Below are 19493 nucleotides of genomic sequence, written 5' to 3' on the forward strand. Positions count from 1 at the left end.
TCAAGACACTAAACAAGACACAACCTGAGTTGATAGCACTGCAGCAGACCATACAAGACAACACCATTGCTTACTCGGGCTTTACCTTCCGAAACGGTCTCTTATTTTTTTGGGTCGCTTGGTCATTCCCGCTGATTATCAGTTGAGGCAAACACTGCCCCATGAGTTCCACGACACGGTAATTGGTGGTCATGTAGGCATGGCACGTACCTATCATAGAATAACTTCTAATTTTTATTGGAGGGGCATGAAGAGGGATGTCCAGAGTTTTGTGGTTGCTTGCCAAATCTGCTAACAAATGAAAGATTCTCACCATCTTCCCGCTGGACTACTTCAGCCTCAGCACATTCCCTCTATGGTATTTGGGGATATAGCAATGGATTTTATCATATGCTTGCCTAGTTCGAGAGGTAAGTCGACTATCATGATTGTTGTGGATCGACTGTCAAAGTATGGACACTTCACCTCCTTGCCATCTTCCTTCACTGCACAATCAGTTGCAGAGGCTTTTGTAGTGGGGAACATTCGACTCCACGTCCCACGAAGGTCGATTGTGACTGATCGCTACCCTTGCTTCTTGCATAGTTTTTGGCAGGAACTTAATCGTTTGCAAGGCACCACCTTAGCTATGAGCACCGCGTACCATCCCCAGACGGATGGCCAATCAGAGGCCTTGAACAAATGTGTGGAGCAATATCTTCGTTGTTTTGTGGATGATTCTCCTAGTAGATGGGTTGTGATGTTACCATGGGCAGAGTATTGGTACAACACCTCCTATCATACCTCGGGAGGGATGGCCCCATTTTGAGCTTTATATGGGCGAGATCCGCCTACTGTGGTACGATATATCTTGGGCAGCAGTCCTAGTGAAGTGGTTGAAGCTTATTTGGTGGACAGAGATGAGGTTTTGGCTCTTCTTAAGGCTAATCTCGTCCGTGCGCAGAATCACATGAAGAGTCTAGCTGACAAGAGTCGAAGGGAGTTAATTTTTCAGGTGTGTTAGGATCGGGTTACCGGGTAGTGCAGAATTTAGCCAAACAACATTATAATGAAAATAACAAAGACAATGCAAGTTGATAATAACGGCAATTAAAGAAGATAAAGAAAACACAAATTTAACGTGGTTCGGTCAAGGTGACCTACGTCCACAAGCGGGGAGGAGCAATTTTACTATATCAACAAGAGTACAAAAGAGCGTACAAAATTAGAGTAAATACTCTAATTAGTCCCAAATATCCCAAGAGAATAACCTCACAAGATCACTTCAAATAAAGGGTTCGCACAAGTGTTTTCCAACAATCACTCTCTTACAAAATACTCTATAATAAAATAAAGGAGGAGAAAGAAAGACAAGAGTGAAAAGCTCTTGAATTGGTGTGTTTGCAAATGAGGAGAAGCTCCTCTATTTATAGCCAGAAATCCTTATTATAATGGATATTATGTCATTGCAAATGTCATGAAAATTTGGCCATATTACACATCTCCACCTTAGCCTAATTTTGGCTTATATATAGTAAATTTGCTACACTTTCTCCGCAAAAACCTCAATGGGCAAAATCATTCTTTATAAATTCCAATCAAGTTCAGGCAAAGCTTGAACTTGGACACTGGAAGAGATTTTGTGAACATGTCAGTAGGATTGTCTCTAAGTATTGATTTTTTGAACAAAGACTTTTCCTTCAGCAATGGTTTCTCAGATGAAATGATACTTTATATCAATGTGCTTCGTACTCTCATGATACATTTGATCTTTAGTCAAGTGAATGGCACTTTGACTATCATAGAAAATGGTAATACCATATTGGTATAAACTGAGTTCCGCAAATAGACCCTTCAACCATAAAGCTTCTTTGATCGCCTCGGTCACTGCCATATATTCTGCTTCGGTAGTAGATAAAGCTACTACATGTTGTAATGTAGCTTTCCAACTAATAGCGCAACCACCGATGCAAAATACATAGCCTGTCAGTGATCTTCTTTTGTCAAGATCACCTGCATAATCTGAGTCTACAAAACCAACCAAAGTGTTAGTATTTCTCCCAAACTCCAAACATGTGTTTGAAGTACCTCGCAAGTATCTGAGAATCCATTTCACAGTATGCCAATGTGCTTTACCAGGGCAAGCCATATACCGGCTTACCACGCTCACTGCTTGTGAAATGTCTGGACGTGTACAAACCATTGCATACATAATATTGCCGACTGCACTGGAATAAGGAACATGTGCCATGTACCTCTCTTCTTCCTCTGACTGCGGGGACTGAGCAGCTAATAACTTAAAATGAGCAGCAAGAGGGGTACTAACTGCTTTAGGATCTTTCATGCCAAACCTCTCCAAGACTTTCTCCAAGTACTTCTTCTGGGTCAGAAATAGCTTGTTGGCTTTTCGATCTCCATCCCAAGGATTTTCTTAGCTGCTCCCAAATCTTTCATCTCAAATTCACTTTTCAGCTGACTTTTCAAATTGTGAATTTCTGTTAAATCCTTAGGAGCAATGAGTATGTCATCAACATATAATAATAGGTACACAAATGAACCATCATTTAACTTCCGGAAGTAAACACAACTATCATACATGCTCATCGAATAACCATGACCTAACATAAAAGAATCAAACATTTTATATCATTTTCTTGGAGACTACTTTAATTCGTACAAGGATTTCTTCAACAAGCAAACATGATCTTCTTTTCCTTCAATTTCAAATCCTTCGGGTTGATGCATGTATATTTTTCCTCAAGTTCGCCATGTAAGAAAGTTGTCTTAACATCAAGCTGTTCTAATTCCAAATCATACATGGCAACGAAGGCAAGCAAGACACTTATAGAGCTATGTTTAACAACGGGTGAGAAAATATCATTAAAATCAACTCTGTGTACCTCATTATAGCCCTTTGCAACTAATCGTGCCTTATACCTCGCATCTTCAACCCCTGGAATGCCATCCTTTTTTTTGAAGACCCATTTGCAACCAACAATTATTTTTCCTGATAGCGGCTTCACAAGAGACCAAGTACCATTCTTGTGGAGAGACTCAATTTCTTCATTCATTGCAATCAGCCACTTGGCTGAGTCAGCACCAGAAACTGCTTCTGAATATTTTGATGGTTCTCCAATTTCTTCAGTTTCCTGTGCAACTGAAAAAGCAAATGCAACATAATCTCCAAACCTTAATGGTTGTTTACCTTCTCTTCTTGGTCTATGTTTGGCTATATAATACTCCTCTTCTTCTGGTTCAACTTCAGGAATTTCAGCTTCTGTTTCAACTTCAGGAGTTTCAACTGTATTTTGCTCCAAAGTTGATGAGCTTGGCTCAGAAGGAATGTCAATCTCAATCTCCACCTGGTTTTATGTACTCTTTCCTTTATGAAGACTCTTTTCTAGAATGTAATATAGAGGATTCATCAAAGGTTACATCTCTACTAATTATAAATTTTGGAGCCGTGGGATCAGGATACCATAGTCGGTATCCTTTCACCCCAGATGCATACCCAAGGAAAATGCACTTTTTAGCCCTTGGCTCTAATTTTCCATCATTTACATGCATGTATGCAGGGCAACCAAATATCTTTAAATCAGAATAATTAGCAGGAGTACCTGACCACATTTCCTCTGGAGTCTTAAAGTTCAAAGGTGCAGAAAGAGCTCGTTTGACAATATAACAAGCTGTAGAGATAGCTTCTGCCCAAAAGGCGTTTGTCAACCCAGCATTTGAAATCATGCAATGAGCCCTTTCCAAAAGAGTTCTATTCATCCTTTCTGCCACACCATTTTGCTGAGGTGATATTCTCACTGTACGATGTCGAGCAATTCCTTCATTCTTGCAAAATTCATTGAATTCATCATTACAAAATTCCAAGCCATTATATATTCTAAGCCGCTTAACCTGTTTTCCTGTTTGCTTCTCAATCAAAACTTTCCATTGTTTGAAATTTAAGAAAACATCACTTTTATTTTTCAGGAAACAAACCCAAACTTTCCTTGAATAACCATCAATGAAAGTTAACATATACCTGGCACCACCTTTTGATGGGGTACGTGAAGGACCCCAAAGATCTGAATGAATGTAATTCAAAGTACCTTTTGTTCTATGAATCGCTGGAGATTTGAAGATGACTCTTTTCTGCTTCCTGAACACACAATGTTCACGGAATTCCATATTTTCGGTACTTTGGCCACATAAGAGACCTCTTTTGCTGAGGATGGAAAGACCTTTTTCATTCATATGCCCCAATCGCATATGCCACAATTTGGTGATGTCAGAATCTGATTTATCTGATATTGAAACTGCAGCAACACTTGTAACAGTAGATCTCAAAAGAGTATACAGCGTACCAGATCTGCGTGCTTTCATGATTACAAGAGCATCATGAAAAAATTTCAGAATTCCACCTTTACCTGTGTACTTGCACCCAAGAGATTCTAGAGTGCCCAAAGAGATGAGATTTTTCTTCAAGTCAGGAACATGTCTAATATCGGTGAGAGTTCTTACCACACCATCGTGCATTTTGATTCTGACTGTACCTTTTTCAATAACTTTGCAGACAACATTGTTGCCCATTAAGACAATTCCACCTCCAATAGATTCATATGTGGTAAATAAATCCCGACTGAGACACATATAAGAACAACCCGAATCTAAAATTCACTAATTGTTAGATTTAAAACTATTATTAGTTGCTAAAAAATAGTTCTCTCAGTCTCATCAGCAGCTACACTTGCTTCGGCAGTGTCAGTATTTTTGTGTTCATTTTTTTTTCTGTATGCTTTTCTTTGTTTTTCAATTTAAAGCATTCAGAAATAATGTGGCCTTTCTTATGACAATATTTGCACATGACATTTCTGTATCTGGATTTTGACCTTGATTTAGGTTTCTCACTACTTGAATCTTTCTTATTAGATCTACTAGGGGTGTTCAAAGCCGAACCGAAACCGAAAACCGAACCGCAAAGTAGCTTAATGGCTTATTTGTATTGGGTTAACGGTTTAACGGACGGGGAACAGATTGAAATTTTTCTATTAACGGCTTATATATATAATTTATTTTTATCCATATTACTACTATATTTATTTTTTATCTTTTTAGTTTAAGTGGGTCAGTGGGACAACTAGCTTTCCCTTTAGCTTTATTTTCTGATTTCCCGTTCTCCTAAATCCTAATCCCTTCCCCACTTGATTAACATTTACAATAGTCCCCTTTAGAAACCCTAGCATCTAAACCAGCAGCCAGCCCTCTGGCCCCTCTCGTCTCTCCCTCTAACAAGAAATTCTCAAACAACAACCACGCACAGTCGCACACACGCATAGCCAGCAGAGTAAGGAAGAAGGAAAGAGGAAGTCAAAAAATGTATGGCCATGCTTTGCAAGTTAAAGATTTATAATCAATTCTAATCATTCTTTTCTTCACTTCAATTGAAAATCAGGTTGATATTCAGTTAAAGAATATTATAACACAAGCCTGGATAATATTTGGGTTGATAAATATTTGGTTGATATTCAGTTAAAGAATGAAGTTTTTCTATATGAGTTGATAAATAGGGATAACTTTTTCATTACTTATTAGCAGAATATTTAATTGAATTTTCTCAAACTAACTATTGTTCTGTCTTAATTTGATTTTGTGTTTTTATGCAGATAGTTCCTTAATTTGTATCATGGCTGAAAATATGCAAAGTCATAAGGTGATGGGTGAATGTGGTCAGTTGTCTTTTATTTTCTTTCAGTATTGTGATTTGTGAGCAATACTTATTTTTTGGGTCTAAAACATCAACTTTCTTTGTTAATTGTAGGCCTGGATTATGCAGATCCAAAGAAGAAGAGCAATTTTGTTGGTAAAATTCTTATGGCTGTTGTGCTAACAACACTATGCATTCTTATGCTCAAGCAATCCCCATCTTCTAATACCCCAAGCAGTCCACATTCTCATGTATGAGACGATAATCATCCATTTGAATGTAGTTGATATATATGTATGAGAAATATTGAATGTATGAGAAATGTTGATTGTGCTGAAGTATGTTAAGTTTCAATCAACTGAAACTAAACCGATAACCGCCAGATAATAGCTAAACCGATACCAATCCGCTCGATATCTTATCGGGTGGCTAGCGGATTAATACATTTAAAAGCCGATAACTGATAAGCCAAACCATTAAGAGTAAATAACCGCCTGATCCGCCCGATAAGCAGCCCTAGGATCTACCTCTTATGAATAAGCCTTCCCCTTGGTTCCCACTAGTTTCCCCAGTAATATCTCTATCTATTTGTTATTTTGATTTCAAAATAAATTTGATATCTTTATAAGAGATATTATCCTTTCCATAAAGCATAGTATCTCTTATATGTTTAAACGATTGGGTAAGGAAACAAGCAATAACACAGCTTGATCCTCATCTTTGATTTCAGCATCTATGTTACTTAAATCCATAAGAAGAGAATCAAAAGTATCAAGATGTGTAAGTATAGAGGTACCTTCAGCCATACGAAAAGTGTAGAGTTTTTGCTTTAGGTAAAACATGTTTTCTACTGTTTTTTTTTTTCTCCATATATAGGGTTTTAAGCTTTTCCCATATGCCTTTGGCTGAGCTTTCTGCTGCAACTTCACGCAAAACCTCATTTGAAAGATTTAAAATAATACATGTTTTTGCCTTTTTGTCTATGACCGCAAACTCCTTGTCCGTTATTTTATCCGATATCTTTTCATTTCCTTACAGTGCCAAATCTAAGCCATCCTGAATTAGGATAGCTTCCATCTTTAATTGTCACATTTCGAAGTTTGTACTTCGGTCAAATTTCTTAATATAAGACTTTGTTAGAATTATTTTGGCTATTTAAACTAACCCGGTTAGATCTGGCTCTGATACCAATTTGTTAGGATCGGGTTACCGGGTAGTGCGAAATTTAGCCAAACAACGTTATAATGACAATAACAAAAACAATGCAAGTTGATAATAACGGCAATTAAAGAAGATACAAATTTAATGCGGTTCGGTCAAGATAACCTACGTCCACAAGCGGAGAGGAGCAATTTTACTATACCAACAAGAGTACAAAAGAGAGTACAAAATTAGAGTAAATACTTTAATTAGTTCCAAATACCTCAAGAGAATAACCTCACAAGATCACTCCAAAAAAAGGGTTCACATAAGTGTTTCCCAACACTCACCCTCTTACAAAATACTCTATAATGAAATAAAGGAGGAGAAAGAAAGACAAGAGTGAAAAGCTCTTAAATTGGTGTATTTGCAAATGAGGAGAAGCTCCTCTATTTTTAGCAAGAAATCCTTGTTATAATGGATATTATGTCATGGCAAATGTCATGAAAATTTGGCCATAATACAAGGTGGGTGATCGGGTTTATGTCAAACTCAAACCTTATCGTCAGAATACTGTACGCCTTCAACAATATCCAAAACTGAGTAGGCGCTACTTTGGCCCATTTAAAATTCTTAAACGCATTGGAGAGGTTGCTTACAATTTAAAGTTACCTGAAGCTGCTCGTATTCATCATGTCTTTCACATTTCAATGCTCAATCGTTGTGTTGGAGAACCTGCTGAACAAATCACTCCTCTACATCTTACATATATGACTGGCCTTGGCCCTCATTCTTCTCTGAACCTTGAGGACAAGGTTCCCTTGCAGGGCGGGAGTATTGTTGTAACTCATCATAATGACATGGTGGACACCTCAGATGCTACCTTGGACCTGCCTAATCAGCAAGAGATTGAAGTTGTGAGAAGAAGTAAGCGCGTGAGAGTCCCTTCCAAAAGACTAATTGATTTCGTTATAGGGACTGGGCGATGAAAACGTGAAGCGACAATATAGGTGCGCATGGTATGAAGGATACCAAATGTTATAAATAGCTAATGGTGAATGTAGTAGAGTAGACATTTTGTTGCTTGTGAGTTTCTCATCTCTATTGTTTTGCAATTCTCTTTTCATCCCCAACTCTATTCTCTGCTATTTTTCCTCTATTGTTCCACTGCAAATTGGGTGTTGTAATTCCGTTCAATCGTGGTAATACAACCAGTTAGTTATTGAGTCAATAAGGTTGTTTCATCTTGTTTCTATTTTTTAACATTTCTAACTTTTCCTTTTTCCTCATCTGAAAAATATTGGACATCTAAAGATATTGAAGGTGGATTCTATTAATAGAAAAGTAATACACTCTAGATAAAAAAAAAAGAAAAGTAAAATGGTTGTAGTCATTAGTCATTACCAATTGGTGACCGTAGACTATAGATCGAAAAGACTCTGGAAAATCATTTGATCTAATAGTAATAAACATAACGAAGTTAATTATGGTTTTGAATTAAAATCTTGATAAATTTTAATTTTGAAAAAATTGTGTTTAAGTTTTGTAAGAACTTATACCTGAATTAAAATTTACTCCTTATTCCCCTTCAAAGTTCAACAAATTCTTAAACAAAAAAAGGATTGATTCCCACCTCCTCCCTCCCCCCCCAAAAAAAAAAAAAATCCTAATCCAAACGTACGACTTATCCAACAAGACTTCTCTCGTAAAACAAAGGACAACTAAATCGAAATAAAGTAAAATATTTTGTTTTGATTTCCGAAAACCAAAATTTTCTTAACCAAAACAGTTATACTTATTAGTTCAATTTTTCTTTGTTTTGAGTTCGGAAAACCAAAATTTTCTTAACCACAACAGTTATTCTTATTAGTTCAATTTTTCTTATGTAAAATGCCATTTTCTTTTCTCGAATAAAAAATGTCATATATCAGTGACAATATTGTGATACTTTTTGGATTTAGGCGTAACAATAAAAGCAAGGGTAATACACGAGGCACAACGGGAAAAAAACATACTTCCCCCATTTTAATTTATTCGAATCTATTTGAATAAGCACAAAGTTTAAGAAAAATAAAAATGACTTTTAAAATTTATTATTTAAAATAATTTATAAATATTTATATTAAATAGCTATAAATTATTTATTAAGAATAAAAAAAATAAAATAAAATTATTTTTAATTGTTTTTAAAAAAATCATTGTTATTGAAACGGAGGAAGTAAGAAAAAAGAAAAAACACGAGACGACAACATAGTTAAATGTCCGTGCCAGCGAGCAAAAGGGCTTTTCTTTTTCTTTTTGCTCAGAAGAGAGAGGAAAAAGGGTTTTAAGACGACTCCTCAGCTACTAATGATACAATACTACTTTCCTCCTCTCTCTCCCTGTTTACATACAGTGTATGTATAGACAGAAGAGTCTGTACTGTATACATATATGGTCTCTGTTCTCTGCTTCTCCACCACCACTTTCAGAGAAACAACAAATAAACCCTTGTAAAACCCTAAAATTTTCTTACTTTTACAGTCTCACCCCCTCCAGTTGTTCTTTTTATTCTTTTGTGGTTAAAAATTAAAATAATATAGTACTTATTATAAAGACTTTATCAAGACGGCTGCTCTTTTGAGCAATAAGCTGCTAGTAAGCAGAGCTGCCATGGCATTCTTGGGGTTCTCAGTTCAGTCTTCCCCTTTCAAACCCACCTCTTATCTTTGGTTTTCCCCTCATTCCTTCTCCTCTTCTCGCTCCTTTTGGGCTTCTTCTGGTAAAGCCCTCCACAGGTTTGCCTTTTCTACCTTTTCTACCTTTTCTACCTTTTCTTTTATTATAAAGTTTCTTCCCTTTTAACCTTATTAATACTTGTCATAGTTTGGCTGATTACAGAGTTTAAGAAAGAAAAAGTACTTTTTATTGTTTGTCGGACTTTTGTTTTATTTGGTTACTGCCTGCCTCTTGTTTGGAATGCAGGGTGAGTACCATAGGAGTTTTTTGTTTCTTAATTTACTTATTAACCTTTTCTTTTGTAAAGTTTAAATGCTTGCAAAAGTGTTTCTGTAAACGATTTTGTGAATATACTAGACTTTATACGCTCCCTAGACACTTAGAAACAAGTCGAGTGATGCTTTTGTACACCCGTAATATGCTTCCTTGCTTCTGAAGTTGTTAATAAAATTACTTACTAAAAAGTATTAGTAGATAGTTGGCATTACAGTTAGGACGAAGACGGTGGACCAATTATCAGTTTTCTAAGGAAATGTAAGGCCACCGTGGAGAATTATTCTAGTGCTGTTTCTTAAGTATGGTGGGTGGAGGGTGCCGACTTTGTGCTGATTATGGAAATTTGGAATATATTGCTGATCATGAGACATTGTCCCATCATATTATTTTGTAAAAAATGACACTTATTTTCTTCTACGAAGAGGATTTTTTGCTTCTTTGTCCACCACTCACCACTGTAATGCAGATACTTATGCCAGTTAAGATATATGTGAATATGTTTTCGACATTGTATGATCTGATGAATAGGGAGAGAAGAATAGAAAGCACAATGCCAGCGATTGAATGTTAGATTACCAAGTCCCAGTTCTTTTTCTATTCAAAACTGAATATCATTTGCAGGAGGGAAGATTGCAAAACTCAGAGTGTAGAAAATGCATCGTCCAGCTTAGCAGTGCTTGGCGATTCCATTAAACAAATATCAAGTCACGAAAGGAAGTTATTTTCTAGTGGACTACAACATAAAATTGAGGAAGACAGTACTTACGGATGGATCGCTGAAACTAATGCTCTTAAAGCTTCTAAAGCTAAAAGCTCTTATAATAGTTACAAAAAGATTTCAGCAGCAAATTGCAATGTTAGTGCCTCTACAAATCGGAGGGTGAAAGATGAATTTTTTGATGTTCCAACTGAAGTCAATACGAGAATGATGCGTGAACGCATCACCTCTAGCTATTCTGCCACAACCTGTATTTCAGGAGGCAACTTATCTTCAAAAAGCAAACCACCTTATAACCCTGCTGGAGGAGAAAAGAAGGTAGTTGGAAACTGGAGAGAGTATGAAAACCATTTGCCACAAGTATCTGTAGGTCTTACCCATTCAAGAGTCAATGGAGCTAGGTCAGTAAATAAGGTTGATGGTTCTAATGTATCTCATTACAAACCCTTATCAAAAGGTTCCCATCTTAATGGGCAATTATCAAGCAAAATTATGGAACCAAAGTTGGAGAAGGTAAATAAACTAAGGGAGGGTCATGCATCTGATCAACTAAGACACAGTGTGAATGGGACCGAGACCAAGGTAGTTACTGTCAAAGCAAAAGGTGTTATCCAGGAGCGTGCTATGAATAAAATGGAGAAGAATGTAATTCAAGCCGTGACAGCTGATGTCATGAATGGAGCTGAGGCCAATGCAAAAGGGGTTATCCTGGAGCGTGCAACTAATAAAATGGAAAAGAATGCAATTGAATCCATGGCAACTGATGTCGTGAATGGAACCAAGACTAGGATTGTCAATGATGAAGGAACAGGTGTAAGTCAGGTTTCCCTCCGTGAGAGGCTGGGTGCAATGTATGACAAAGTTCATATAGTTGACAATTTATCAGCAGCTAAGGAAGTTGTCAGAAAGCTTACAAGTCAGTACAGGCATCTCGTCCATGCGTGTGATACAGAGGCACGTCTATCTTAGTTTTGTTTGGTTTTTCTGATTTCTTGAGATTTCCATGCACATGGAGAATTCTTCATTTGCAATTTAATTTGTCGCTCAGCCACTTTAGAGATTATTTACCCTTTTTGATCAATCATACATAGGTAGCAAAGATTGATGTTAAGCAGCAAACACCTGTTGATCATGGAGAAATTATATGCTTCAGTATTTATTCTGGACCAGAGGCTGATTTTGGTGATGGGAAATCTTGTATCTGGGTAGATGTTCTTGATGGAGATGGCAAGAACCTCTTAGTTGAATTTGCTCCATTTTTCCAAGACCCATCCATTAGAAAGGTAGCTCTTTTATGATCGTAACTTTATTTGGTTACGTTTGTTCCTCCAAATGCCTTCTTTTGTGGCTGTCTATTGAAGATCTTTGTTCATGGCTTGTGTCATTTACTGCACCATATCATATACCATCAACATACAAATTATAATGTGCAGTGGTTTTTCTGTAGGTCTGGCACAATTATAGCTTTGACAACCATGTCATCGAGAACTATGGGTTTAAAGTATCTGGCTTTCACGCTGACACAATGCACATGGCACGACTTTGGGATTCCTCTAGGCGAACTTCAGGTGGTTATTCACTAGAGGCACTAACAGGTGATTCCACTGTCATGCGTGATGCTAGACCGGTCCATGCTGAAAGGCTGTTCCATGGTGAAGGTCTGTTTGGTAAAATATCTATGAAAACGATCTTTGGTCGGAAAAAGCTGAAGAAAGACGGAACTGAGGGTAAAGTTACTGTCATTCCTTCTGTTGAAGAGTTGCAAAAAACTGAAAGAGAATTATGGATTTGTTATTCTGCATTAGACTCCATAAGCACATTGATGCTTTACGAGAGTTTGAAGAATAAACTGGCTAAACGGATCTGGACATTCGATGGAGTTCGTAAAGGATCGATGTATGAGTTTTATGAGAAATACTGGCGTCCATTTGGTGAGCTTCTGGTTCAAATGGAAACTGAGGGTGTGCTGGTTGACCGTGCCTATCTTGCTGAGATTGAGAAAGTGGCTAAAGCTGAGCAGCAGGTTGCTGCTAATAGATTTCGTAACTGGGCAGCTAAGTACTGTCATGATGCAAAGTACATGAATGTTGGAAGTGATACACAGTTGCGTCAGCTGTTTTTTGGTGGCATCCAGAATAGGTATAAAGCTTTCCAAAAATTACTTTCTTGCAAAGAAACTTAATCTAAATGTTTAGTGTGTCGAATAACTTGCATTTTGCATATCACACATTTCTCGTTCATCTGTGTGTCCGGTAGTCAAATAGCATCCCTCTCTGTACTCTTTCACCAGTGTAGATATTATTGATTTTTGCTGTGTGCAATCAATTATGGTTGAGCAGCTATCCTTGGCAAATGCTGCAATGACACACAGGGCAATAAAATATGTACAGAAAGTGTAATCAACACATGAAGAACATGGGCCATAATGCAATCATGCTTTTGCTGTGTTATCAATCAGAAGCTTCTCTGCAAATCCCATCTTATTTTGTTATTGAGTAAAGTTAGATTTTATTGCTTATCTAAGGTACACGGGAGGTGCAAAATATATACATTGCAAAAACTCAAGCTCCCACAAAAGGGAGGTAATTGAGGAGTCGGAGTATAGTACCTAAATAACTAAACCAAAAGACCAAGTACAAGCATCTATATTTCAATCTCTGCGCTGCCCCTATTCAAATTTCACCTCTGCGAGAGGTGATGGCATCCTCGTGCATGAGATTCAACTTTCGAGGATCCATGTTCTTGTTAATTTCCAGATGCCATTTATACAACTGCAATAAAATCCAGTTAACCTCCTGGAAGTTTTGCGTTGGAGTATGTTACCACAATTTCACATTAAGCTATGGCAGCAAATAATGTCTTTGGTTTCGTTTTTTCTTCAGGTTGTCTTATGCTTATTCAGTCCGAAAATACCTCGCATTTGATTTTCTTTTTCTTTCCAAAAATAATTTCTGAACAGAAAGAATTCTGATGAGAGTCTACCATATGAGAAAGAATTCAAAGTTCCAAATATCGATAAAGTAACTGAAGAAGGAAAGAAGGCTCCCACCAAATTTCGTAAAATCCGACTACATAGAATTTGTGATCTTATCGACACTGAGATGTACACTGCCAGTGGCTGGCCTTCTGTTAGTGGGGATGCTTTGAAGGCTCTCTCTGGCAAAGTTTCTGCGGACTTTGATATTCTTGATGAAGCGGATGACAATGCTGAGGAAGATCCTGAAACAAGCATTGATGAAGCTTTAGCTACAAATAATGAAGTTCCCAGTCAAGAACCAGAAGTTTCTATTTATGGATCAGCGTACAATGCCTTTGGAGGTGGGCAGAAAGGAATTGAGGCCTGCCATGCCATTGCAGCATTATGTGAAATGTGCTCCATAGGCTCTTTAATATCCAACTTTATACTCCCATTGCAAGTAAGTTGCTTTGTGTTCTTTTCCATGATGTGGTATATCCTAGTCAAAACTTGCTGGTAAAACAGTGAATTAAAGGGTCAGAACTCAGAAGGATTAGCAATCATTGATATCGAGTAGAAAATTCAAGGAATCCTTTACCTCTGTGATAGTAATCACTAATCAGTTATCACTAAATAGAGAGATGCAGTGGAAGATAGCCAAGAGTCATTTTTGTTGATGTTACCATACACCACATGCTTGTTGACAAACTGAAAGTTTGCGATGAGGAATTGATCTATAAAAAATTTGACTTGGTTTTATGTTGGCACTGATGTCATGGGTCTATGTGGGGAAGTTCCTACAATATTAAGTCTTCGTTGTGGATAACCGCTCAACGAATACTTAAAGGAGAAAAGAAAATACTAATCCTTTTCTGATTGTTTAAATAATTTTTCTGCTTTTGTAATAGCGCATGAGAATGACATTTCCTGAAGTTTCATGATGAGACGTTAAAAATAGTGATCGGCTTTCCTCTTTCATATATGAATCTCTGAGAAACATTTTTGCCTCAGGTGCTGTCTTTTTGAGCGACAAAAACTTCAGTGACCGAGTTATTCACGGCTCACTGTTTAATCAGGCCTTAGTAGGGATTACTCTTGTTACCTCACCTTTGTTGTAAGGTGTCTAGGTGTTCACAATCAATGAATCAGGGTTTTCTGTAGGATAGGACACTCAAGAGCTTTCTTTGGACTCTGATTGTGATAGGTTAGCAATGTAGTGGAGACGGAAGTACCTAAACGTCATGGAAGATGGTTTTGAGGCAAACTGACCCAAGTATCATGCTTTTTCCCAAAAATTTATGTCTTGAATAATTTGCTCTAGAGATGTAGCAGCACAATAGTCACAAATTGCACCTCTCTACTTTTGGGTAAGAGATACCGTCTGATGTACCTTTTCTTGAGTTAATTTGCAGTGTGGGTTAGGTTTCTTTATTTTGAAGTCAAAGCTTTCTTTTTAATGACATTGCTCTTTCAATCTCAGGGCCAAGATGTATCGGGTGAGAATGGACGAATTCATTGTTCCCTGAATATTAACACTGAAACCGGGCGCCTGTCTGCGAGGAGACCAAATTTACAGGTTTATTTATATTTCACTCTGACTTCTTAACAGTTCACGTATTTTGTTTCACAGATATGCCATCAGCCACTTTTTGTCTTGTTTTCGATGTCGCTTCTCACAATTTTCTTTCTTGAACTCAAGATTTGATATTAACCTATAAATTTGCAAAAATGTCGCAAATGTGCTTCTCCTTTATCGCTAATTGGGCTCATGCTGTATTTCATGGCTCAAGTAAAGTGATATCATGTAAGAACTTCAATGGTCATCAGTCGTCACTTATGTTAGACCTTACACACTATTATTATTATTATTATTATTATTTTTGCGCCAAACTACTCATCGGTCATTGCTTGACTGGAATGTTGTTTCAAATGTTATTTCTTGGCAATACAGAACCAGCCTGCTCTGGAGAAAGATAGGTACAAAATTCGTCAAGCTTTTGTAGCTGCACAAGGGAATTCCTTGATTGTGGCCGACTATGGGCAGGTATCAAGCCACTTACCAGTTATAATAGTTTATATTTTTTGAATTGGTTGCAAAAATATTGACATTTTTTCTTATAATTAGTTGGAACTTAGGATTCTTGCACATCTTGCCAACTGTAAGAGCATGTTGGATGCTTTCAAAGCTGGTGGAGACTTTCATTCAAGGACTGCTATGAACATGTATACTCACATCCGTGAAGCCGTTGAAAATGGTCAGGTACTTCTTGAGTGGCATCCTCAACCAGGTGAAGAAAAACCTCCGGTTCCTCTTCTAAAGGTAACTGCAAAACACTTATTGTGGATGGTGAAAATTTTCAGATTTAATATGTAGACGACAGGATAGTTGTTCGATTTAATGACCGTTGTATTTTACACCTTGTGAGCTACTTCCAAGGGGGAAAATTCCGCTTCTTCAAAAGAACAAGAATTTTAGTGCAAGAAGTTTGATTTATTGGGATTTTGATACAATATAATGCAAATTCCTTTTCAGGATGCTTTTGGCTCTGAAAGAAGGAAGGCAAAGATGCTCAATTTTTCAATTGCATACGGGAAAACTACAATTGGACTTGCCCGCGATTGGAAGGTACTTCAGCATTTTGAGACAAAATATCTATTTAATTACCTTGATTTCTATAGAATTTGTTGGGTCTGCATGAGCTAAATGAATACTATTTCATACTTAGGTATCCGTAAAGGAAGCTAAGGAAACAGTTGATCGGTGGTATAGAGATAGAAAAGAAGTGTCAGATTGGCAGGAACAACGCAAATTTGAAGCACGCGAGTTCAGACGTGTTCACACACTTCTAGGACGGGCACGCTGGTTCCCATCAGTAAAAAATGCAACTGGATCTGTAAAAGGTCACATAGAACGAGCTGCTATAAATACTCCAGTGCAGGTCCATCTTAACACACTTCGCCCTATTCTTTGTGTGTATTGCCATCGTCTCTCCCTTCTTTTTTCTTTAATAAGTTGTCTGCATGCCACGTATGCCATGCTGACTTCTGAAGTTTTTGACAGGGAAGTGCTGCAGATGTTGCTATGTGCGCCATGTTAGAGATATCAAAGAATGCACGACTAGAGGAGCTTGGATGGAAATTGCTTTTACAGGTTTATCTTCCATTGCCCTTTAGTGGACTCATCTCATTTTAAGAAACAGAAAAAGTGAGAAATACATAAAAAAAGAAAAAACTGTATTCTGCTATCATATTTGCTGTGGGTGCTTCTCTCAATATCTCGAGCTGTGTTCACCTACAACTTTGGAGCTCACCTGTTAAGTTTTGATCTCAAGCTGAGTTTGGTACGCATGTCTGTTAACTGGGGTATAGGGTTTGCCATTTGTTGTGCGTAACTACAGATGATAAGATTATAACCAAAATTTTCAGGAATGTTGGAAGATGAATGGTTACTAGGAGGGAGATTCATTTTTCCTGTAACAGAAAGGGCATATGGCACATTTATATTTTTATGTTTGGCATAGCTTAGAATAATTTATGTATGTGTCTTAATTTTTTTTTGCAGTCCCAGTTAATTGTTTGCGTCGTTTGTCATTAGCTAACAATTGTACGTTATTGTTTGTTTTTCGAATAGGTTCATGATGAAGTTATTTTGGAAGGGCCGGAAGAATCTGAAAACGAAGCCATGGCAATAGTGGTTGACTGCATGTCCAAGCCTTTTGGTGGAAAGAATATTCTCAGAGTTGACCTATCTGTTGATTCTAAATGTGCCAAAAACTGGTATTCTGCCAAGTAGATGATGGATTTCATCGACATATACATGGACTTTTATCCAACTCGGCTCCATTCCCTGCATTTGTTTTGACCCTCTGAAATGTATACAGATTAATCTAACTCGATCTCATCGTCCCAATCATGAGGTAAGTCCAGTGTGTCAGCGAACGGATGTCTTTGCTTGCGACCATCAATTCGTAGCTGCCTTCATTACATGCAAGTCCAGAACCTAGTGCTGTTAGTCCATTTTTTCAACAGGTCTTAGATAGCCTGTTGTAACCTTAATACATATGTAAATACTAACTTTTCTTTTTCTTTTTGAGTAAGTTGTATGTAGCCCTTGATTTTGAGATCAAAATGTGTAAAAGTACATCTTACCCTTGTGATGATGTCTTGCCAGCCTTTTTCTCTACATAGGTGTATATTTATTGGCCTGGCCTGGCCTAGAGTTTTTTCAACATCTTATTCTCTTTTGTACCATTACCCTTGTTTTCATATGAACCTAGAAAGGCTATGTATCCTCTTTCTCTCTTGTGCTTGAAAGTTTTACCTACAGATTTTGGCCGTTGAAGAAACTAAATGTGTAATTACCTGTAATCAAACTTAATCACATAAATTAACTTATGTATCCTAATGATATCAAGAATATTAGTGCGGTAAGCTTCAAATCCATGTTCTTTTCTTCTAACACCTCTTTTTAAATTAAAAATCAGAAGATTTTAATTTCTTTAATAATTGAAAATGAGCCACAAGCCCACAACCATGACGTCGTGGTAGGAGATTTGGGGCTACAAATACAATATTGAGATGAATGGAAGGAGTTAATGGTGGACCAAACACTTGAATAGAAAGAAAATTAATATTAGTTTAAAATTTTTGCAAGTGGACATTTAGTTCATAATATTGTATTTGGTGGAGGATCTTGAGATAATATTGTTTGAGGCTTGAAACACGTTAAATTCCTCCATTTCCTTCCCGAAATTAAGTAGTTTTAGTAGATATAACAAGCTTACATTAATTCCTTATGGTTTTCGCTCATTTCAATCACAATGTATCATTACTCGCATACCAAATATGTGACAACATTTATAATACGGTTTACGATTAGAAGAACATAATTGTTTATATATATACTAATTTGGCATGATTAGTACCCTTTTATCCTTCTTTTTGCAAGCCAAACAAATCAACATGTCTATTATTAGGTCAAAGATATTGAAGAAGATTATTCATTAAAGAACCTGGAAAACAGACAAAATATGCACAGCTAATGCGATTCCGTCTCCTTTCTTTCTTTATTAGCTCCTTACTTAAGACAAAACAATCCGACTTGGTAAATATTTGTATTTATTAGATGATTTTTCTAAAAATTTTGTGTCGTATGAGTTGGACAAAAATAATAAATTTGAACTAAATAAAAGGTTTTATTAGTGAAATATTTCCTTTGTTCCAATTTATATAATATCTTTTCATTTTTATGTCGTTCCAAAATATTTGACGTCATTCTATTTTAATTTATTAAACGATTCATGGGTTAACCTTTAATAGGATGCTCTCTTTCAACAAATATTTTTAATTTTTTTTATATTAGCAGCTTGTTTGGATGGTTGTTACCTGTATCAGTATTGTATTGTTATCCCAAAATAATGTTTGTTTTGATTGTTTCATTAAAATTGATTTTGTTGTATTGTTAAATCCATTGTTTCGGAACAATGAAAAGTTCTGTTTTTTGAAACAACCGATTTGGTGTGGTGGGATTGTTTCCTATTTTTCTTTTTTAATTATGCTCTACCTTATTACTCTATAATTCTATTTTATCCTTTGCCTTTTTTTCTTTAAACACCAAATCTCCAGCATATAACCTACTTTGTCTTAGTCCCTTTTTTTTCCAACTCCAACGTAAAAGGTATAGGTTTTGACTTCTTTTTTGTTTCGTTTTTTCTCATAATGTGATTTTAACTCCATTTCTTTGTTCCTTTGTCTGCCAATTCTCGTTCCTTTCCTTATCATAGTTCTTTATTTTTTTTTAATGATAGTTAAAGATATATTTGGTGATAAATTAAAGGCATATTTGGTGATAAATTAGTAGAAAGTAGTTTTCTTAAATTATTTTTATGCGTAATTTTTGATAAATTTAATATTTAAACAGTTAAAAGTATTTTAGTAAACTTAATATTTAAATAGTACGATCAAATAATACAATCTATCCAAAAATTATATTCATAAAATAATATAATATA

At 36.5% G+C, this 19493-nt stretch overlaps 1 protein-coding gene across 2 annotated transcripts; it reads left to right on the forward strand.

Moving 5' to 3' along the window:
- Positions 1–9116: 9116 nt before the first annotated feature.
- Positions 9117–17791, forward strand: LOC107802958 (DNA polymerase I B, chloroplastic/mitochondrial). 2 transcript variants are annotated; one of them, XM_075235200.1, is made up of 12 exons: positions 9117–9591; positions 10430–11484; positions 11622–11809; positions 11974–12665; positions 13486–13942; positions 14963–15058; positions 15434–15526; positions 15608–15802; positions 16016–16108; positions 16209–16421; positions 16544–16633; positions 17114–17791. In XM_075235200.1, exons 1-12 carry the CDS (start codon positions 9467–9469, stop codon positions 17273–17275), a joined length of 3459 nt encoding a protein of 1152 aa, XP_075091301.1. In that variant the 5' UTR covers positions 9117–9466; the 3' UTR covers positions 17276–17791. The 2 variants fall into 2 exon arrangements, with proteins under 2 accessions (XP_075091301.1, XP_075091305.1); XM_075235204.1 differs by having other exon boundaries at positions 10430–11480; positions 11618–11809.
- Positions 17792–19493: the final 1702 nt, after the last annotated feature.

This window comes from Nicotiana tabacum, chromosome 2 (genome assembly GCF_000715075.1).
Source record: "Nicotiana tabacum cultivar K326 chromosome 2, ASM71507v2, whole genome shotgun sequence".
NCBI lineage: Eukaryota > Viridiplantae > Streptophyta > Magnoliopsida > Solanales > Solanaceae > Nicotiana > Nicotiana tabacum.